Source organism: Diadema antillarum, unplaced genomic scaffold, assembly GCF_040938485.1.
Source record: "Diadema antillarum isolate AM-2024a unplaced genomic scaffold, OU_Dant_1.0 seq00000522_RagTag, whole genome shotgun sequence".
Lineage (NCBI taxonomy): Eukaryota > Metazoa > Echinodermata > Echinoidea > Diadematoida > Diadematidae > Diadema > Diadema antillarum.
Window position 1 is genome coordinate 665,745 of NW_027271474.1, and position 24,013 is coordinate 689,757.

Genomic DNA, 24,013 nt, shown 5'->3' on the forward strand with positions numbered 1-24,013 from the left:
TACAGGGCTCACACCTGTAAATAAAATGGACTGTCCCAGACCCCTTCACAAATTCGTTACAAAGATACCAAAATAAATGAAGAAAAAAATTAATTAAAAATCAATGATGTAGTTTGGCAAAAAACTGAATAGCTGTAGATATTGAGTATGAAATCCTCTACAAACTGCATTTTGGTTGGAAGATGAAAGCTTTTCTGATGGAATTTGAGGGGACTATATTTCATTGGGTACGTGTACGGAAAATAGGTGATTTTTTGAGTGACAAGAACTCGTAGTCTGGCTTTGCGGACCCCTGGACAGAATTAGAGCAGAACAACCCACCCTGGCAATCTGATGGATGGAAGGTAATATCTCACTTATTCAGGTTAGTGAAGATGAAACACCTCATTTCTCCCAGCTATTTTACAGAATTTTTTGAAATTTGAATTTTAACACACGTCTCTATGGGGAATTATTTACCCGTGTGAGCCCTACAGCGATACAAAAGTATACTCGTAGTATTGGCCTAAGAATCTTTGCTGCCCTCAACGATGTCATTCAGTGTGTAATCACGATTATGGCGGACAGTGAAGACGTACCACCGCGGCAAGATCAAACCGAGAATGAGAAAGAGAAGAGCAGCGACGAGAAGCGTGCAGGGGCACCCACCAGGAATAATAAGTTTCCGATGACGAGAATCAAGACAATCATGAAGACTGATCCTGATGTTACTCTTGCCAGTCAAGAATCTGTGTTTCTTGTGGCAAAAGCAACGGTAAGTCTTCGTATCAGCCGATGTATGATTATTGTGGTCCCGTGTGCTGAGATATGTGTACGTGTGTGCGTTTGTTTCATGTTGCAGTCTGATTGTAGGGTTGGGGGTACCACGTATCGTCACCCTAAGGATCTGTAGCTTGTTTATTCTAAAAATATAACACAAATCCGCCTAATTCTTACCTCAAATATGCCATAAATACTGCAGTTTTGAATGTCGTGACCGTCTCGTTGATTATGAATCTCCGTTTTAAAATAGCGCAATTTTAGTGCGTGCGTTCCGTTTTCTTCGCGCAGCTAAAAAGGGAACCTTGCGATCGGCACCCCCTCCCCTCCATAGGTATACACGTGAATTTCACAGCATAGGTAATACACGTGAATTTCACAGGTCATAGGTAATACACGTGAATTTCACAGCCATGCGTCGTTACTGAGCGGATGTGTAATTTTTAGCTTGGTTTGTTTGAGTTTGATTTTCGTTTCTTCGTTTTTATTGTCTTTATAGCTAATGACACTTAATTCCGCGCATACATGTACCTTTTCGTTCTATACGCAAACAGCCATGATACGCAGGGTGCCGATGGGAAGGTGCCCTGCCGATAGGTGGTGCCCCAACCATACTAGTTGCGCAATAGACACTGCATAGAGCCCTACTACCTACTGTAGTGTACAACCTTGTACCACTACCAGTACCGGGTACACGGCCAAGGCAGGCAGGAGTCGGTTAATCACGCTATTGTATGTGTTTGCTACAATACTAGTAAGAGATACACTGCCCTTAGTTCCGGAATGATCTTCTTTATACTTACGCTTGTAAAACACCTAAACTTATAGAGTTTTTAGAACCTTATCATGCTTGGTCAGTGTAACTATACTCTAACTACGTTATAGATTCTACACAGCCCTGTCGCAGTTCGGCTGTACACAAGCGCACGGCGTCTGGTCTGGTTGGGCTATAGCCCATGGTCATTGGTACTCATGGTCTATCTAACTAACTGTAGTGTTAGATGAAGGAATAGGATACGAAAAGAAAACCTTGTGACTTTATAAAGTATGGTTGGGGCACCACCTATCGGCAGGGCACCTTCCCATCGCTCGGCACCCTGCGTATCATGGCTGTTTGCGTATAGAACGAAAAGGTACGCGCGGGATTAAGTGTCATTAGCTATAAAGACAATAAAAACGAAGAAACGAAAATGAAACTCAAACAAACCAAGCTAAAAATTACACATCCGCTCAGTAACGACGTATGGCTGTGAAATTCACGTGAGTTACCTATGGCCTGTGAAATTCACGTGTATTACCTATGCTGTGAAATTCACGTGTATACCTATGGAGGGGAGGGGGTGCCGATCGCAAGGTTCCCTTTTTAGCTGCGCGAAGAAAACGGAACGCACGCACTAAAATTGCACTATTTTAAAACGGAGATTCATAATCAACGAGACGGTCACGACATTCAAAACTGCAGTATTTATGGCATATTTGAGGTAAGAATTAGGCGGATTTGTGTTATATTTTTAGAATAAACATGCTACAGATCCTTAGGGTGACGATACGTGGTACCCCCAACCCTACAATGTAGATCTACAGTAGGCCCCCGTTTGCATTTACTCTGTCACATTTATAATGTAATCAATTGTATGTGTTTTCGCTGAAATTTGATTTAACATGCTTGATACATGTACACATATATGTGTAATTTATTATGTTTACTTTTCCTTAGATTTGTGTGAAGCTCATTGAGACACCATCTCCAAAGTGAAGTCAACCATCTCATCTATAAATTTGCATATTATGCACTATTATGCTACAGGTGTATGCTGATGCTTCTAATGTCATTGTATGTGAAAATAATTATGAAACTCAAAGTTCGTAACTTTCCTGTGTATGTCTTATTCTGATGAAACCTGAATCATTCTGTTTGTTTCAATACATGCACTCAATTCTAGTCAACTTGTCAGCTTGGACATGGTAATGAATTGCACCTTGAAATTACCATCATATTTTTTTGTTTGTTTCTGTATATCCTTTTGTTTTTGTCTGACACAGGAATATTTCCTGGAAAATTTTACAAAGTCAGCAGTCATCTTCACTGAGAGAGGAAAGAGGAAAACTATGAGGAAACAAGACATCGGTTCGTACACTGGTTGTACATTGTCCTGCATCTCAAAATACAGTGGACTCCCATTATAATGAAGTCCTCAGGACCAGCAGTTTCCTTTCGTTATGTTATAACGGACGACAACTACAGGTCCCGAGGACATCGTTGGAAAACAAAATATTATAGAAATTTACATGTAGTTGTATTCAACCAAACATATAAACAATAAAAAACATAGCAGGGATATTGTTGTGGTCTGAATTTTTACTTTGTTGTAACCGGAATTTTGTTATAACCGTGTTCGTTATAATGGAAATGCACTGTATAGAAAAGCAGCTTTACCAGAGGAGGCAAGAGGGCCATTCTCAGATTAAGTGTTCAATTCCACGTGAGTAAAACCGAAAAATCAACCACAAAGTAATACATTCAAAGATGTGTTTTTGGTAACTTCAAAACCAGTCAAATACGAAACAAAAAGTGGAACATTCTAAATGATGGCCATTCATTGAGTAAAAATGGATTGAAATAGAGCATCATATATGATTTTTGATCACCAATCAGATACGTTACCGCAAATTTACATGTTGTAATGGATTCCTAACTTTGAATTAAATTTACTGTTTTGATCCAATTTCTGTTCAGGAAAAGACATCTGTCCCCCCTAAAGATATTGGGATTTTTCAAGAGGTAAAGACGTTGTCATCCCTTGCTAGTTGGTAGAAATTATTTCTGTGTGGTAGGTTGAAATATGTTTTTTTGCTGAAATAAAATAAAACCTTAAGATTCACTTTTTTTTTTTAACAAATTTCGCTTACAGATAAAGTTTTGAATGCCACAAATCATGCAAAGGGAACGATCCGATCTGGAATTTGCACAGGAAACAAATATGAATTGCTTTCCTGGGGAAATAACTATTGAAAAACATCGAATTGCCTTTGGTAACGTATCTGGTAAAATATAACTAATAATTTTAGTTGTGTATGAATTAATAAATATTACCTGTTTAGTTATTTACTTTATGAATTTATGTAAAAATGAATGATGTAAGCCCAAATTAACAATTTTAAACATTGTACGTAATATTTAAACTATGAAATGTAGTGGAAAAGAGCCCTAGATATGAGAGCTGAGTTCTTCATTCACAGAATATTCTCATCTTACGTTTGAATGTATTTATCCATCTGACTATAAATATTCATTAAGTTTTGATGGATAATGCAAACAAGGTTTAAAAAATATATTTTTGCAGGCACTTAGAAGGAAGTAGGTACAGTCTCTATGAACTTGATATACTAAAACGTTGTTTTATCTATGGTAACGTATTTGGCTCACCCCTTTTAATGAAAATGAATAAATAATTGTTCAACTTATCAATGAATCTTGAGTAGTTCTTCATATGTTGAAAAACACTAGAATAAATATGCAACAGAACACTGAAACTTTTCTCGGAAGCTTTTCATAAACTAGTTTTTACTCTTTCAAAGTTAGGTAACGTATCTGGCGTACCGTAAATGAATCCGTCGGTGAAGTTACAGAGCAATATCTACTGAATATTCTTCATTTGAACATAACTTTAATTTTTTATAGAAGCGTCACTCTATGCAGAATTGTTTTATAAACACTTTGTTTTACATAACATTATTTGTCACCGTGGGTGCCCTGAATAATACGTAACGTATCTGCTAAATCTGAAAAGCAAAAAACTGCTATGCTGAATCATAGCTTCGTCTTGTGAAATAAACATTAAAAGTTGTTGCATAGAATATGAGAGTGGCTGGGTTTTATAGATTAGAACTTTGGAATTTGTGAACACACAAAGATTTGTTTGTCAAAACATGTACAATTTTTTTTCAGCATTTTGATTATGTGGTAACGTATCTGTCGGAAAACTTGGCATTAAGTTGTGAGACACTGACGCAGAAAGAAAAATCATGTGGAAGTGTTGCTCTTTTTCAACTTCCTGTCCTTTTGGTGTAAGAATATAATCCTGAGGTCCAACAAAACGAAGCATGTAATGTGAAGGGATGAATTTTGACCAGATTTGATCCCGTGGAAGCACAAGACCAATGAACAAAATTCGGTCACGTATCTGCGGTAACGTATCTGTGGTAATGTATATGGTCGATCATGATATTATGAGAGCGATATCTACCGAATATTTCTCACCTGTACTAAACCTTAATGTTGAATCGATGCGTCATTCCGAGGAGTAGCGTATAATATACAATTTGTCTGACATTGCAATATCTGTCGCAGTGGGTGGCGTGAAATATATGTAACGTATCTGTCCAAATAAAAATGTAGAAAACCGATATTTCAAACATTGTACCGTATTCTCAATAAAAAGCTGTTGCACAAAAAATCTAAGTACTTGCAATGTATGAAGTATATCCTCAGGGTTTCATATACTCAGGGTCAGTGCATAGTCTTGTTATTTTCGCAATGCTGTAACACTAAAGAAACTGGTAACGTATCTGGCGGTGAATTTGGCGACAGGTTTCAAAAGGCTATAAAAAAAAAGTCAGTAGAAATTTTGGAACTTTTCGAGTATTGTGATTAGCACATATGATTTGCTTATCGTCCATGCAAATGATATTTGGAAAGTGTGTTTGTGGACGGAGAGGAGCAATAAAACATAATTCTAAAATAGCCGGCGACACTGCGTTTTGGGGGTCTTAACGAAGTTTAACAGCAAAATTTTATACAAAAAGGCAGACAACCGCATTTGATCGTGTTTATTTTTAACAAATAATGTCCTCGTGATATATTACAAACATTTAAGTAGTATCTAATAGGTTTCAGGGAACCGCAAACGGTCATGGAATGTCGGCGACACCAAAATTCCGTATTTGCACACTTTTACTGAGAATGGGCCAAGAAAATCTTGTTGATCTGTGTTGACTGTTGCAGTCTCTGTGGGCTTGAAGTTGTTGATCTGGAAATCTGCATTTACTCTGTGTTCAATATGAAACAAACATAATTATCCAGTATACAGTCAACCTTGCTTAAGTCAACCTCGCCTTAAGTTGAATAATCACTGAAGTCGAAGGTCTTTTCAAGTCCTCTTCCTTTTATTCTACGTGTATCAATTTTGATCCCTGAACAGTCAAAAACTATCCTCAAAGGGTTTGATCCCTCAACAGTCAAATTTCCTCAAAGGCTATTTCTCCAGTCCAAATAGATTGACCTAGGCAAGGTTGACTGTGTCATCCCTATCATAACTTGTCCAGTGTGGAGGAGACAAAATGTTTTCGTTCCATAACTTCAAATTCTAGACACAGTGGTCAAGCATGGAAATTGAAAGACTATTGTTCTATAAAGAGCAGAAACTGGTGATGGTATCATTGTAACTAGTAGATGATGATATTATTATATTAAAGGAAAGCAAAATCCTCACCTAATAACTATTTCTTCTTCTTGTTTTGTTTTGTTTTGTTTTTGTTTTGTTTTTTTGTGGGGGAAGAGGGGGTGTATAATCTGTGAACATCTGTAACTATCACATGAAAGTATTTTGGAAAAATCAGCATCACAGAGCGAAAACAATACTGTGCTTTGTTTTGTTTTTCCACAGATCTTTCTATAGATGCCAATGATTCATATGCATTCTTAGAAGGTAAGTGTAGCTGGGATAGTATTATTATTATCTTCTTCTCATTCTTCTTCATCTTCTTTAGGGTATCATTATTATTATTATTATTATTGTGTAAACTGCACCAGCTTTCATATGATATCACTTACAATGTCACCTCTGAAGAGGTTATTTTGTGATGATAGTGATGTAGCAGAAGCTTGTGATGATTGCAAGTAATGTGTGTGGTTTTTTTTAATTGATTACAGTAGGTAATGGACTACAGGCCTATTTATAGCTTAAAGCGGTCACATTGATTATCTCATAACCTCATACTTTGTGCTGAATTCCCAATTACAGGTATGTACAAACCCTTAAATATTGTTTTTCCCCAAAATGACAAGCTTGACACAAGTTATTGTCTGCCATGATAATTACTGTAATATATCTCCACCAAGTTCATGTACTGATATTGCAAGTTATGCGTCAGGGTTGCTGAGTAGCATGCAATGTGACTACCAGTCAACCTGGGTATTTCTTGTGACAGCCTCCTTGCCCCAAATACGTGTAGGGGAGAGAATGTCCAACAAACAAAAAGAAGAGTGACAGCAATGTTGATAGTCATGAAATATCCTGCTCTTCCTTTCTACTGAGGATAGTAATAATTATAACATACTTAAGTCTAATTTTGTGCTGGTCAATATGATAAATATACCTCCTCACTACCAGTAAATATAGACTGATTCGGGTTCGTTGAGGGCAGCAGACAATTTGTGGCGCTGGGCGCAGCCATGAACTCATTTTGAGGTGTCTTAGCCGACTCCCCCCCCCCCCCACCCCCGGGCAACATGTTTGTCACGCACTTGTAACAAAGGTTCGCGCACCAAGCAAGCGTTCGCGCACTAGTACGAGACGCCTATTGGCTAAAACGACCATGCATCAGTTTGTCATTCCGCGCGCGGAAGGGGGTAGGGGAGAGGGGGGGGCGGCTAAGACACCGCGTTAATGGCGCTGCCCATGCCAAAAATACACATAGCGCATCACAGAATCGGTCTATACAGTAACATGCATTTCTTGTTATGGAAACAGTTGTGCCTTTCCAGACACTCTTATTTAAAAAACAAGAACAACTGAGACATTGTACATGCATGTAATAGAAAAAAACATAACCAAAGAGAGAGGAAGAGAACTGGACAATTTGGAGCAGGTGCAAGGAGAGAGTTCAGCTAAAGCTGCCAATCGATTTTATTCACCTGCCAGAATTCCAATTGTTTTTGTTTTTGTTTTTCAGGAGCCCTAGAGTGGAACTGAGTCCCAGCCCTTTCATCTGGTTCAGGATGCACTCGAGAAGACCGGACACTTCTCTCATGCTCTGTGGCAGTAAGCAGCACAAAGTGGATGGAGGTGTCCACTGGCTGGGGTCATCTTCAGATGGATGTCCATCCATACTCTCAGTGTGCCAAAGAATCATAGATGTGCATCATCGTCAGTGAATTCAGTGAGGCTTTTTCCGATAGTTGAGTGAAATCTGTATCACTTCTCGTGACCTCCCCCCCCCCCCCCTTTACTTTTTTTTTTTTTGGAGGGGGTGGGGGGGGGGGGGTGGCAGGGTCGTCCAAGGACTTCTAGAAGTGGTAATCATTAGCTTTGCAATGTATGTGATGCTATTGTTTATTTGGAATCCCAAAAGCCTTGTATGGTCAGCTTATGCAAAGCTGACTGTACTGTGCGTAACTTGTTGATGTAGGCCTTTCTTTAGTTTTATGATGGCAAATGATCTGTTGTTACACATGTACACTTATCCTACTCATGACGAGTCCCAAGTATCCTTTATGAAAAACCATATCAGTGGTTTTATGGCAGCAAAGAGATATATTACTTCACCTCTAGAGGGCAGACTACATCAAATTGCTGTGCTTTCAAGAACTGATAGCTTGATGTCATGAGATTGGCAGTGGCAGTGCCCGTTGAGAGAGATTTTGTTCTCAAACCAGTTTGGCATCAATATTGGAGAAATTAAACGTCTCATGGAAAACGCTCATAATAGGCAAACTTTGTGAATGCATTCATATGTGGCTGGTCTATTAAATATTTTTACACCAAAAGACCCAGAAATTGGCCTAAAAATCGGGCTTCTAGAATTGCCATCTCAGCATTCATCCAAGTTACAAATATCTATATGATATTTCTTGGAGTTGTTTTCTAAGTAATAGCAGACTGTACTCCATACACAGAGCCTTCGTATTGTAGCGTATCGCAAGCTTTTAATTTGTGAGGGTTGTGGTCATTATTGATTCTTCTTCTTTTCTTTTTCTTTTCCAGTACAGTGTACAACATATGAGACAAGACAGTAAACCTTGCATAAATTTGACACACATGGGACTGGAGAAAATTGGTTGACTTATGCAGAAGTCAAGAGAATAACAAGACATAAGAAAAGAACAATTCAAGACTTTTCATAACTTTGACTCGAGTGATTTGTCGATTCGAGTGATGTCAACTTATGCAAGGTTTACTGTATTACAGACAGTATCCCAACATTATCATTTATATCCTTTGACAAATAATATTTGTTGCAATTTCACTAATGCTTAATGGAAGATAAGCAAGATAAGTTGTAGCATTATTAATTGGTCTAGAAGGCCAGACACACTACAATGTAATTTGTTAACCCAGTCATTAGTGACAATTTGTTTTCATGCATTTATTCTGCTGTTTGCTGTACAGTTAAGTTACATGCTTACCAAAATGAGAGAGAGAGGTAAAAATGTGTGATTATATAAGAATGGAATAAGCAAAGTTGCATAAATGTTAGTGGAAAAAAAAGTTTTAACTGCTTGTGAGGTGTTGCAAACATGTCATCTGTTCAATATATGGGATTGTGATCTCTGAATTGCCCTAATGTCAGCAGGAAGGATATACAAAATGGAACAGGTGACAGAATAATGGTGTAAATAGTGTACAGTAAATACAATTGCACAAGAAAAAGGAAAAAAAAAACCAATGTGAATATGTGTAGTTTGTGTTGCGGAGTTTCTATGCTTGTGTTTCATTCATTGATCACTTCATGTACATTTTAGTGCAAATTGGTGAAAAAAGAAGCATCTGTACAAGTAGAATCACAGAAGTCATGGAATTTCATCAACATTGTAAAAATGTAATCATGTAGTGTGCAATATTCCACAGTACATACTGTCAACCTCATTAATGTCGAATCTATTTGGACTAAAGAAATAGCTTTGACTTTATTAGAGAAAATTTGACTTATGAGGGATTAAAATCAATAGAATGTAAAGAGAAGAGGACTTAAAAAGACCTTCGACTTAGGCAACTATTCAACTTATGCAAGGTCAACTTGAGCAAGGTTGACTAGTTTTATATACATACCGATACAAGTCGTATATATATATATATATACAAGTGTGTATACATGTATATATATATATGTGTGTGTGAGTGTGTGTGTGTTATATTACACATACAATTTGTACACTATACAACACAACATATCCACAAAATGGTCATTCTGTACATTGCATGCAAGACTTTATTTACTCTCTCAATTTTAAGAAACTTCACAATTAGAAATGCTGAGTGAATTACACAGCACATAACTTTTTATCATAACTTTTTTTTATGTACAGCACATCTACATGTATTTTTTTTTTTTTTTTTTTCATTTCAATAGTTGTGTAGGAAGTAAACTGATTTGGGTATTTTTTAAAACATGTTCTAGGTAAGTGCAAATTGGCTAACATCTTGCTGTTTGTATCTTATTTTTTTTGGTTGATGTCAGTCTGAAGATAACATATTAACCCATTTACAACACTATCAATCCACCCATGCTCTCCCTTCATTTGAGTGACAATTTGATGGAAACGATCCTCTCGGAAAGCGCATACACATTCACCAAGAATACATTGCTTTTCCCTCTTGTTATACAGCCGACCTAAATCTACACAGGGCTCCAGATCTGTAGCAGTGGCGCAGGGCCACTAAAAATTGGTGTTGGGCTACCAAATCTATCTTTTGGTGGCCCAATCAGGCAACTACGATTCAATATGAATAATGTTTTTGTTTATTTCGGGTCACAACATTCATTTTCTTTTTTGAGTGGCCTTGAAAGAGCCATCAGATAAAAAAGTTACTGTTGAGCCCGATTGATATTTGCTGAATGGAATGTAGTCTTTATAACATAAGTTCCCTCAGCATTCATGTTCAAACAAGGCACTTGAATAAATAAGAAATAGTGCGATGCCAACATGGATGTGATGAGTAGCAAAACTTATAAATGTATTTACAGGTTTTGGTTGGGGCTAACATATATCATGAATAATTTGATAAATAATGATATTGATATTGCATGATTATGGCCTTAATTTTTCTTCTTGTCAAAAGTAGTAGAAAGAAGGTCAAAGGGGGGGGGGGGGGGGATGTTCCAGTGAAGTTATAAAACATATTCTAGTCTGAAAGAAACGACAAGATATACAGTTGGGTCTTGCCCAGTCTGTGGATGTCATTTTGGCAGATATGACTCTCCCTGTACATTATAGGAGAAAAAAAAAATAGAGACAAAGTAAGTGCAAGGTCAGTTTTTGACTGATTTGATGACCTGATTTGATGACCTGAAAAAAACAAAAGAGCTCTCTGAACTATTACTTCTGGGGGCCTTGAAATAATGGTGACATTCATATACTTACATGTGTGTACTATCTCCCAATGGTGTTTTGATCAGACTCTTCTATGTCATAATAACTACACTGTACCGTGTTACACTCAACACATACACTTTCAGGCTGGTAACACGTGTTCAACATAGATGGAAGGAGCAAAGACAGTAGAAAACTTCTGATGTAACATTGTATGGAGAATTCTCCCAAGAGGTAAGCCTGATGAAAACGTGATGGATAAAATCAATCATAATGATCAGACATATTATGATCATGGGGGAGTCATTCATAGCCGATATAAAATATATTTCTGTACATATCTCACTTATAAGCAACATAAATGAAAGTCATACACACTGCCTTGGAAAAAATATGTACATCAAGATCAGCTACAGAGCAGTGAATCCTTTCTATGTAAAATTGATAAAACAGATAATGCACCTAGGTAGAAAGAGTCTTTGTCACTACACCTCACATGGAAGGTCCTCTACAGGCTAGGGCAATGCAGCTGGGTAGAACTTTGTCTTCCATTGCAAGCTGGTCGATTTGCCTCCCTCCTCAGGCTGCTCATACTACACTTCTGACATGGTAAGGCGTCTCCAAACAGCAAAAGACAAATGGAAAAAAAAAAGCCACCATCACATCAACCATGGGCTAACAGCTCAGCAGGGGCCTGATTGCATGGGAGAGGTCTTATGGTGGGGGCATCTGCCCTTCAGTCTCTGTGGTGATATGTTCTTGGCTTTTGGTGATCTACCATGGTCACTCCCATCCATCGTCATGATCCAAAGAAGCTGTGTAAAAGAGGAAAGTATGCAAGACAGAGTTTTTTTGTTAAAGCGCCCTCTACAGTTTCAGGAAAGAAGAGTAGGGAGCAGGGGAGGATCCAGAAATTCCGTAAAGGGGAGGCACCTTTACAAAATTAATTTCGTTTTAGCAAAAAATAAAGAGGGGGCGCGCGCCCCATGCGCCCCCCTCTGGATCCACCACTGGGGAGGCAAAGGGTTAAAGGTCTGCTTTATTTCAGGCTTATTGTTGAGACCACAACTTAAGTTTGGGGAGAATGGGTGAAATTCACAGCATTTCTCCCTATTTTTCCATACAATAGTCTTGAAAATGGCAAATTTGAATTCCATAATCCAGACTCTAAGAATCGAAATATTTATCTATCCATCCATCCATCCATCTTTTCTTTTCTATCTATTTATCTATCTGTCTGTCTGTCTGTCTGTCTGTCTGTCTATCAATCTATCTACCTATCTATCTACATATCTATCTAAATAAGTACTGTATCTATCTACCAAAGTATGTATCTAAATAAATATCTATGCATTTACCAATACATGTGTACCAACGTATACTATTATTGCTTGTGAGGTAAAGATTCGCCAATGCTGTAGTAACACAGGTAAGACTTTTTTGTGTTTCAAGGCACAAACATACATGCATATATCTGTATAGTTAAAATTTGTACAAGGAAATTGCAAAAACTCTGAATTAGTGACATTTCATCATTACTGGGAATACGCTTGTTTTCCTTCACAAATACAGTGTACTGCTATTAAAACTAACACAGATTTTACAATAGAATTTTTGTTACAACAAAGTATCATGTACATTCAGGTCCCAAAATCATTACCTACATATCTTCATACAAACTTTACTGTTCGGCTGTAATGAGATTTTGATGTAATGAAAGAAAACTGTTATGCCGTATAAATGGGAGACGCCTGCATCAACAGAGAATCAGCATAAAGCTATGTCACTCACACGAGCATGAGGAACATGATGCAGATATTCCACAATGCGATGAATATCCTGAAGTATCGCAGGTTCAGCAAAAATTCCCGAATCTTGTCACCTGAAAGATATAATATCATTATTCACAGCAGTATGAACGGCAAAATATGTAACTGTACTTGGTAATACGCTGACGTAATACATACTTTTGCAAACAATTCTGTAATATGTCTTCTTTTAGCACAACACACATACAAACACACACATACACACAAACATACAAACAAAATTGGATTTTGCAGAATATACTATACATAAAAAGAACATAATGAGTCCCATGTACCCACAGCAAAGTACACTTTATTTACCTGTTGAGGGTTCTGTCAGGCCGTCATCAAATCCATCGCGGTCTGCTTTTTTCTTACTGCATTTTGGATAAACATATAAATACAGACTTTTCATAGAATACCGTTTGGTGTACATTGTATGAGTAGTGAAGATCATGTGCTGCTACATGAAACTTGAAGAATAATTTAAAAACAAGAATGAACATCTCTTCAAAAGCAATTGGCTAGTTTTTTTTTTTTAAATACAACAAAACAACTTCAAATGATAACCATTGGGAAGATACATGTGTACTTAGAATGGCTTTGAGGCTTCAACAAAGCCTCCCAGGTACTTAAAGGGAGGCAGTCCTGAAAATATTCACTGTATGATAATTAAGAAGAGTAAATAATATAACCTTTCACCAATTTATGCACGTGGAAAGCAAACACTGTCTCTGTACGTGATTTTTAAAAAATAATTCCTGCAAGCGATCGTGTAAGAGCTTGCAAAAAGGTGCAATGTCATTGATGCCCAACTCAGCCGTGCCTCAGAAAACCAATTTGAGTGTTCAAAATGATCATATCTGATTTTGTCATAAAATGTGACAATATGTGGTTTTATTATTTCAAACAAAATATTTCATGCTTATTTATATATACAATTAATATAAAAATAAATAGTGAACATGAATTTATAAATAACTAGGGAGCGTACGCATCACGAGCAGAACACGGCTGGGAAGAGTTGTGCCTCGGTGACGTCTGACTCTCTGCCAAGACTTGCTCATTAGCATATTCACCATGCAGATGCACACTTTTTCAATCAAAATTTACGAGCTTCTTTGATGATTTGAAAGTTTGTTTTTGGTGAAAGTAGTTCATTGGAGGTACCAACAACAACATATTTTTTTTTTTAATTCGTTAGGACTGCCTCACTTCAAAGGTCATTACTGGGTAAACAAGATGTAATGAGATATCGGCTGCAACGGGGAAGCCGGCTTGGTTTCTATCTTCTCCTATCCCGTTTTCCCCTGCATGTAACAAGGTACATGTAGGGCCTATGTGATTAACCATATTTAAAGCATCAATTATGAATCTGTATCATTTGCCCTGTTCTTTCTTTAAATGAGAAGAAGTAAAAATTATTTTTAAAAAGATATATAAAAAAGGAGACTTCCATTATGAAGTCCCCAGGAAGGTAGTTTTCTGAAGTTTTACTTTGTTGTAACAAAATTTTATTTCATTAGTGGAAAAATGGCAAAGAAAATGGGATTCCATCGGGATTCGAACCCAAGACCTCCGGATTGCTAGCCTGGTGCTCTACTGACTGAACTATAGAAAGCCCTAGTTCAGTGTTCATCCCAGAAACCCTAAATCCTTAATGCTCCGATGGTCAGAAGCTATAGCAGTGTGTTAGAGTGTGACACATACGCACACACTTAAACCTGGCATAAACCTGAAGGATAATTCAACTTGCGGATAAATACTAGGGATAAAGTGTTTGTTATAACAGGAGTACATGGTAATTTCTGCATACACTATCTGTAAAGAAAGTTTCCTTTTTTAAAGCAGTCTGTAACCTAAATACATACAATCTACTGTATGATGACAGCACAGTTGCAAACAATGTAGTAGTACTGTCCACACAATATTACTGAAAACCACATGGGATATATTTAAGTTCATTACCCTTTTGGATATGGTTAAGCATAAATTTTACATCACTGATTAAATACAAAGTAATATGCACACAGTAAGAGTTCAGTATATAATGTAAATCAAATTGACACATCAAAAATTGCTAAACATTTACAGTCTGTACTAGATAGTATATACCTGTACACTATGTACAAATTTGTAAGAGCAAAGCATACTTACAAGTTGAAATTCAAAACTGCTCCTGCATTTATCAGCAGTGTCCTGTTGAAACAAACAGATGCAGTACAATAGATTTGTATCAATATTGCTGAATCTACACAGGTTTATCAAACTTTTTAACTATGATGTAAAAAAACTGCACCAAGATTCGACCTCCCGTGCCAAAATTAGACTGCGCGCGGCAGCATAGGTAAAAGGTTTTACATCTAGGCCTAATCGGCGGTCAAATTTTGGATGGCGTTATGGTCAACAAAGTGGTCAAATCATGGGCGGCTTGCTTTAGGGGATCGGGAATGTTCACTTGATGGGTGTAATGAAGTAAGTCAATTTATGTAGGCCTACCTGCACTGAACATCAATATGAGAAGCACCGGTTCTCAGTCATGGTCAATTTACCAATTCTGATTTTAAAAAATTTACTATGGAATACTGCTTGCACGCACGCATGGGCAAGGCTGCTTACGACCGGCTGCAATTCCACAAACTGTCCTTGTCATCGCAGGCAGGTACTACAGGTCCTATTACTTTGCCAATAAAAACTAATAGGGCTTTATATATACCCTTTTAGGCTATCCTGCTCTAGCTCTATTATACTAGAAATAAAAGAGTTACTCGCGCTCGATCGGGGCACTCGCCCAACAAATGAACGCAGTCGCAGCATACAGCATCCAGTTCAATAGATGGGACTACAAATTGGAATTCTTAAACGGTGCCGACCTGACCAACACGAGTATAATAGTTCAAATCGTGTTTCATACTGCTCAAATTAACTTACCCAAATAGTAAGAGGTTTGACAGCATCTTTGTAACCCGTGTATCTTCTTACTTGCTCTCAAGTTAGATGCAAACACTTTTTTAATGCGCTGGCGTAAGCCTAGTAGACAGCCCACAACTCATCTTTGCCACGTAGTCTACGTCTAGTAATACGTATTCTATGCTCTATGCATTTTTTTCAATACATTGACAAATCATTTGTACATGTAATAGGTTTGTTGTACGTGTATCACGATCTACGAGCTGTGGCATGGATGATTGCTAGCTTTATAATGTATATTTGTACCAGGTACAATTGTACCTTGAATGGTGGTGGTGGTGATGATGAATCCCAGTTGATGATGATGATGATGATGATGACAGGGCTGCCAACATTGGAAACTAGTTGAGAGTGAGACTCCCATAGGCCAATGCTGTAATTTAGGAGTCAAAATGAGTGAGATCAATAGAAATGCATGCAAATGAAATAAAGTTTTAGAGTGAGACCAAAATGAGCGAGTCTCACTCTCAATGAGTGAGAGTTGGCAGCCCCCTGTGATGATGATGATGATGATGATGATGATGATGATGATGATGATGATGATGATGATGATTTAACCGGGGACCGGAGCCGGCGGAACCGAGGGTGGGGTGGGGGGGGGGGGGGGGGGGGGGACGGGGATTCCCCCCTCCCATTCCCCCCCCCCCCCCAATCACCCCGGAAATGGAACCAGTTAAGACATTTTTTCCCCTTTGCTTCTCAGCCGATTAACCCCGGAAGTGACACCAGAAATACTAGTATATGTTATCCAAAATGACTTTCCCCTCCATCCTGAAAATGAATAACGTTCCTGTTCCCATAAACTGGGCCCCATCCTATTATCAACGTACGCCGGCCCTGATGATGACATAAATACACGTAATAATAATTTCTTATTAGGTAACAATACTAATGATAATGATAATAACTAGGGTCCTATAACTAATGATGATAGTAACAAGTTAAAACAAAGTGCTACCGTAACGGGAACTATTGACTATAGTCATGACAATGATACGAATTAACTTTGTACAGAGACGATAATGTAATAATATAATTATGTAGCATACAAGGGGGTGGGGAGGCCATGGGAGGGGGTAAACCAAGTAGTTCGGGTTTTTTTTGAGGTGAACACACTCGATCAGAACAATAAAGATCGAGTAGAAGAGAAAAGAAAAAATTCTTTGACCAGACCTGATAATAAATTCATCGATGATCAAGCAATTGTGAAATTGGTATAGTCAACCTCTTGGTCCTTTAAGAAAAAAAAAGAACAGAATGGAGTGTGATACTTTCATTCCTTCAAATATCCCTGATTATTGATCATAAGCTATACCAACGTACTTTTATTTTGCACATTAGTGTTTAACCAGTATAATTTATGCGGTTTGTGGTTTTTTGTTAGTGTTTACTTGTTTGTGTGTGTGTCGGAGGGGGTGTTTGTGTGTCTGTGTGTTTGTGCTCTTGTCTATGTCTCTGACACTTTTTAAGGGTAGTACTTTCTTCATTCACGTCAGATGATGACTAGCTTGGAAACCCTATAGGATGAGCAGCACTGGAGTCCTCAAGGAAGGCACCCCGCCCTCAGTCCCCGGAAGTCAGCTAAATGTGTGACCAGTAAAAAAAGAATGACAGGCAATATAGCAAGTGGATTGAGTGAATGCAGCAATATTAGAAGAACACATCAGTGAAGTTTGAGGGATATTGGACAATACATTCAAAAGTTATACAATTTCAAAGTTTCTGTAACAAACTGGACTTGACATGGTAGTATTCTTCCTGCTTTCTGAAAGCGATATAGTCCAAGAGTTCTTTCCTTTTATGTAAAAAATACAAGTTTATGTCGAATTCTATTTATTTCGTTACCTACAGTGATATAATTACTTTTGAAGTTTACTCATCCAGCGATGGCGACATATAGCACCGAAGCTTCAAACGTTCGTAACTTTTTGAACTGATGGTCTGATTTTCCTTAAATTTCACTGAGATGTATTTAATTATCATTGCTGCGTTCACTCAATCCATCTAATTCAATTCAATTCAATTCAAAGTTTATTTCATTTTTCGACAAAACATATAAGTTACACTTCTTTTGACGACAGAGAATAAGGTAAACAGAACATTTCATCCATCTAATGGATGATAATGTACATTTAGGTATTATTTCCCTGTAACACTTTTAAAGTAAAGACATTATACTTAAGACATTTTACTTTTAATACTTTAAGAGTATTAAAAGTAAAGGCGTTATTGTTAATATGGAGTCGATATCAAACAGAAGCAAAAAGTAATTAATTAATATAAAAAAGTGAACAGTTCAACAGGAGACCCATGAGGCAGTGAAATTGTTGCGACTAGTTCCATCACTGATTTTGTAAATTACCGGAAACTTAAGAATTCCATAGCTTCTTTTTTTTTCAAATCCTAGGTCCGATTTTGTATGGGACTTCCATCATTCTATATTTTGTCTAGCTTTACGCTGATCAAGAACCCTCTTAACTATTAATAGTATTTAATTTCGCTGTAAACCAACGTAATAGAAGCTTGAGCCTTGTTGGCCGTAGACTTGATACTATGCTCATTCATCCACATCATTAAATAATCGTTTTGGTTTTGGCGCCATAACCTGAATGTCCAGACTTTGGCTTCACTTGTATCGTCACAAAGAGATTGTGTTAGTGTACGATCTCTTTGTGTCGTCATCATTGCTACGCGCAAAGACCCAGATTTTTCACGTCTTCCATGGATTCTCTTGATGCTGTAGCCCAGAAGTTTTAGCACAAAATAGGAAAATAATGGAAAAAGATTTCTGTATTTCTCACCGGCAGAGAAGAGAGAAGACACACTAAATTTTGTTGTTGCCGTGGTATTGTTTTGTTTTTGTTTTTGTTTTCTTTCAATCGAAATCGCGAAACAAAAATTAATGTCTATCGTAGAAACCGGCTGTAAAAATGGAAAGTCTGCGCGGGGATGCATTCGCGCATTGAAACCTCGCGCCCAGCGCATACTCTTTTTCCAGGGCATACCGGTCTCCATGTCAACGTTCAGTAAACAAATCGACGCTTTTCACTCTTGCCACTCTTGCTCTTGAGCTCACTGAGAGATTATCTACTGTGAATTCTTGGCAAATATTTGGCTATTTAGTGATCAACTTTCTTCGATTCCTTACATCCTAAGGTCAGTGTACGATTTCTTTAGATTCTGTGACCATACAGAGAAAGTGTGGAGGCATTAATTAATCAACAGACATCATTTTATTTACATTTAATTCTGATTAAAAAAAACAGTGCTAGTCACCATCTAAACTGCTACGTTACAGTTATACATGGCGCGGACGAGATAAAATGATACGCCGCCAAAGCATTGGTATACTTGGGCTTTCCGATATTAAAGTGTGAGGCCTTGCTTTAGTCAAAGACATTAACCTATATGGATAATATTCCCTATACACCGTGGTGATCTATGTTGGTAACTATGCACTTTTTGATAAATTTCCTCAGATCATCGTCTTCTGTTGTAGTGTGCGAATCACTATCAATGGGAGTCTACTATAAAGGCTATCGTCACATCCCTCATCCCTGGTTACATGGAAGAGACATTCCTCCCTGCGTACCAGGGTCATCAGCTGCCGTCGGTCGGTCACACATGGCTAGCTGGCTTGATGTAAGAAAGATTCCCACCCATGTAAAGAACTTTGTCTGACAATGTCTGAAAGCAAATTATTACATACAAGTAAAACTATTAATATTTTAGCCTCAACGGCAAACACAAGATCACTTAGAGCAATTTTACATGGTCACATTTCACTTTTTTTTTGTTATACTATAGTGTGCCCTAAATCGAGATATAATAGAACATCAGACATGAATAGAAATAGATTCTAGGTTGTTAGGAACATGATTTAGTAAAGACAAGACATGGATGCATGAGACCTGATACAGACTATATAGCATAAACAGGAAATTTAAAAATGAAAACAGTAGCTTTCGTCATTAAATTTCGAGATAAACTCGTGGGTACAGTTTATAGTATTTCATGCAGCAGTCCTTGTGCATGGGTGCACGTTACATCTGTCTTATCCTTCACTTTTGTTCGATTCGTAGATGTGTCGGGCTTTGAAAGATCCATCCATCAACTCTCCCATGATGGCCTCGTCACGTCCAGCCGTCAACCTTGCTGGTAATCTTCTCCTTCAATGTCTGCAAGACGTTCAGGAGAAGAGAAAACTACAAGAACAGTTGGATGTAAGTCAAATTGTAAACAGATGCATTAATTAAACCTGAATAACATATAATAAGTTCTATATACTTCCTTACCTCAATAGACAAACCAATGTAATAAAAGGAATGGAAAACTCGATAAGTTTTCACCATTAGCATTTTTCCAAAGTTTGAATATCCGATTCGAGTCTGATTTTGTCTTCTCTGCTCCAGGACTTGGCCACGAGGGTCAGCCAGGCAGAGGAGCGGGCGAGTCGGGCCGAGGAGAAATACCTCGACGCCAATTTGAGAGTTCAAGTCCTGGAGAGAAAGCTGGAAAAGGCCAGACGAGACAATCTCATTCTGGCCAAGAGACAGCTTAAGGTATGTGCTTGGCTATCGTCTTGAATAATGTGGAGAAACCAACACCTTGTAACGCTTTTCTGTTGACTTTTTAGAATGCATCGCTTTCAGAAATAGTGATATGAAATAACATTGGTAAAAGCGACAATAATATAAGACATGAAAACAAACACCTTGTCAATAGGCCTACTTATAATTCAACTGAACGCAAATTATAACGGCTGACATGGTAATTTGATAACATTTTAAACAGATACACACGCACATTAACCTTTCATTCATTACTATATTTGATTCAGTCAATTCTTATAATTATCTATCCTATAGCAGGATTTGGACTCTCGAATGGAGGCGGACCTTACCACCAAGTCCGCTCCGCCGATCTCTTCGCTCTTTCCTGACTGGTAAGTTTTATACTTCATCAATGACTGTGATAAAACCAAGACCATCTCATAGAAACAGGAAATGATGAAAATATGTGAAAAAAAATATATTCTCCTTTTAAGTAAGCTTACATTATAAAGTCAACAACAGAAATAATTATGGATAAGACTGCAGTTCGTTGACACAGAGAAGAGTAAAAGTGGAATTAAAACCTCCTCAAACTTGAAATCCATCTTTCTCAAGGTTGAAATCTTCCATTTCGGAGACCACACCTCTTCCTGCACCCATCAGTGCTCCCATCATCACCGCCCCATCAGTCACATCCTCATCTTCACCCATCTTATTGTCATCACCCACCACAGACATCATCCAACACAATCTGGTGGAGTAAGCGCAATAAAGCTTTGCCACGTTCCTCTTTTTCTTCTTCTTCTTCTTCTTTTCCTCCTTCTTTTTCTTTGTCACAAACAAACACATCTATTGGATCAAGTCTGTATACACAGAACACGAAAAGATTCTCTCAAAGAATAGAAACAAATAAATACAAACAATGAAAGATGTCAGGAGATAGAAATACACTATGACGAAGAGCACAACAAAATTAGATACTTTGTTAGCTGGGATATCTAGAATGTTTTCATAATACATGTATTGATGAGTACAGATATTGTGGAGAAATTGACTAACCTTCAAACACTTTTTTTTTTCAATAAAACATTATATTTCCTTCTTAGACCAACATCACATCCACCATCCCCCAGTGGAAGTGTTGTTGTTGGAGCTGTGGGCGGAGTGGTATCCCCTAGTAACCCATCATCCCCTGGTGGTGAACCAGTCTCCATCATGATTCTGAGGATGTCGGACTTGAAGCCTTTCAACCCGGCAGGTGGTGACGTCATCCTTGGCAAAGGTAGCTACGGATCCGTGCACCTGTTTCGACATCGGAACACCGATCGACCTGTCGCCGTCAAGCGCTTCGAACTGCCTGACGACGACGAGTCGATGACGACCAAGGTAAACTCCATGGGGAAAAGTAACTGCTCGGTCATGTCTGTTGTCTCCTTGCATGCTTCGAGTCTGGAATCGTAAATGTCTTAGGTCTACTGAGTCCGCTCTTTGCCATTCATGCTCCAATCGGAACGAGCAATGTTTGTCTGTTCAATAATACTTCGCAGCAGTTTACAAATTCAGAATTATATATACAACAGCCTTCCATTCACTTTAGTGCGACATAAATTTTGATGTTACTCGTGGTCACAAAACAGAATATATAACTATGACGTCATCATGACAACAATACTGCCATAACTTTCTCAATGGCAAAATGTTTGTGATGCGTTGAACAGAATGATTTATTTCATCTGCTCGTCATTAAAAAAGACAACAACAAAAAACATTACTTTTTCATAACAGGTGACACATATCCACCACGAGGCGGCATTGATGGAGAAGTTTGGAAAAGAGGAGTGGTTTCCGAGTTTTATGGGGTGCCTTCAGATCAGCGAAAATTGCATCGGACTGGCTATGCAATTCATAGGTGAGATCATTCTCGGTCAACTGTGTTCTAAATTGTCTCTAAAATTCGACCCTGTAGCTTGAAGGTAAAGTTTACGCTATGATGATCCACTGCGTTTTCTATTTTATGAGAAAAACTCATTCGCGATTTCATTTCTGGAATTTGCAATGTAACGTAGAAACGTTTTTGTTGCAACATCTATATCTGGCTATATTCGTTATGCGCACGTGTATGTTTGTATCGCAGGTGATGGCTCTACTGGAGAAACGTACACCTTGAGCAGAGCCATCAGGGAAGGCACCCCGGCCCTCTCCCGTCGTCAATGGCTCCTCATCGCCATTGACATCAGCCGAGGACTTCGTCTTATCCATCATCAGAATTACTTGATGAATGACTTGAAGGAGGACAACTGCATGCTTCAGCTGTCCTCTTCAGGTGAGATGTTGAAGGCATCTGAACCAGTCAAGCATAACTGGATCCCATTTTATCTTTTACGTACGTCATCATGTTCACGTGACTTCTCGTATGCAACACAAGATAATGTATTCAAAGAGATTATGGACGTCAGATATCACATAAGTTGGACTAGTATTGGATAAATATCAGGTTCATTTGTATAATGATGCTAAAGCCCTCGTTCCTTTTTAAGGCGAAGACAAAGACTGGTGAAGACTCAATCATTGAAAAGCGTCCCTTTCTTTCTCTTGTTCCTCTCAGGTGACTGGCAGGTCCAACTGATCGACCTGGGTCTCGTTTGCCCCCAGTCTTCTCCCATCTCATTTACTTTCACTGATGAGATCAAGGACCAGTACAGACAGAAGGAGCTGTACCACCACCTGGCCCCAGAGTGTGTCCTCCACGACCAGGTGACGAGCACGGCCAGCGATGTCTACCAGCTTGGCCGCCTGCTCGGATTGATGGGAGTTGCTGGAGGCATCAACGACCTTATGGACATCGGGGCCATGTGCTGTCAGGAGAACAGCGCCTACCGGCCTGCCGTCGACGAAGTCCTCGACGAGTTGGAGAGGATTCTATAAACCACTGTGTTGGTGCGCATGGACGAGAAAGTGTATGTTTATGATTTAGCGTGTTTAGGCAATATACTGGCATTTGAAACTGAAAGAAAAGATAAGCAAATACACTTGTATTGCATGAACGCAGTGACAAAGCACCAACAATTCTATGAAAAGTTAGCAAAGTAAATCATACGAACATGTCGATGGCAGTAACATTTGTTGATGTTGGAAAGACATCTCAAACTACATGCCTGCATGTACAGTGTAGTTTGAGAGGAAAAAGCACTGAGCAAGACAACAACGACAACAACGACAACAACAACAACAACCCCAAAAAACGAAACGAAACATAACAAAGCAAAACCATGAGGTAAAATCTTTCTCTATGAATGGAGATGTACCGGTGATTCTCGGTGACGCAAACACACCATTAACAAAATGGGCAAAGTGATTCAATTGCAGCATATGCTCAGAAAGAAAAAAAAAACACTCTTATAAGCAAAACAATTTACCAGCTTCCAAGTCGAAAGCAGGATCTTTAATTTGAATTTTGATTCCTCTGTCTTCTGCGATGCGTTGAACACTTTAAAACTTTTGGTATATGATGAATTATAGAATCATGAAGAAATAATGTCCTAATTCAGAAATAATTGACTACTGTTATATTATGCAAGGAAAAAAATATAAAGAGTTTGATGAGATGAATT

General features: G+C 38.2%; 2 protein-coding genes across 2 annotated transcripts; one reads left to right on the forward strand and one right to left on the reverse strand.

Annotated features, from left to right (window-relative positions):
* Positions 1–556: 556 nt before the first annotated feature.
* On the forward strand, positions 557–7,938 carry LOC139734298 (DNA polymerase epsilon subunit 4-like). Its single transcript, XM_071645092.1, has 4 exons — positions 557–754; positions 2,803–2,887; positions 6,426–6,467; positions 7,714–7,938. Exons 1-4 carry the CDS (start codon positions 557–559, stop codon positions 7,731–7,733), a joined length of 345 nt encoding a protein of 114 aa, XP_071501193.1. The 3' UTR covers positions 7,734–7,938.
* A 3,846-nt stretch (positions 7,939–11,784) lies between these two features.
* LOC139734289 (small integral membrane protein 7-A-like) lies at positions 11,785–15,941 on the reverse strand. The gene is made up of 5 exons (XM_071645083.1): positions 15,811–15,941; positions 15,037–15,078; positions 13,201–13,256; positions 12,863–12,953; positions 11,785–11,886 (listed from the first exon to the last, which is right to left on the reverse strand). The coding sequence occupies exons 1-5, from the start codon at positions 15,834–15,836 to the stop codon at positions 11,871–11,873; spliced, it is 231 nt and encodes a 76-aa protein (XP_071501184.1). The 5' UTR covers positions 15,837–15,941; the 3' UTR covers positions 11,785–11,870.
* Positions 15,942–24,013: the final 8,072 nt, after the last annotated feature.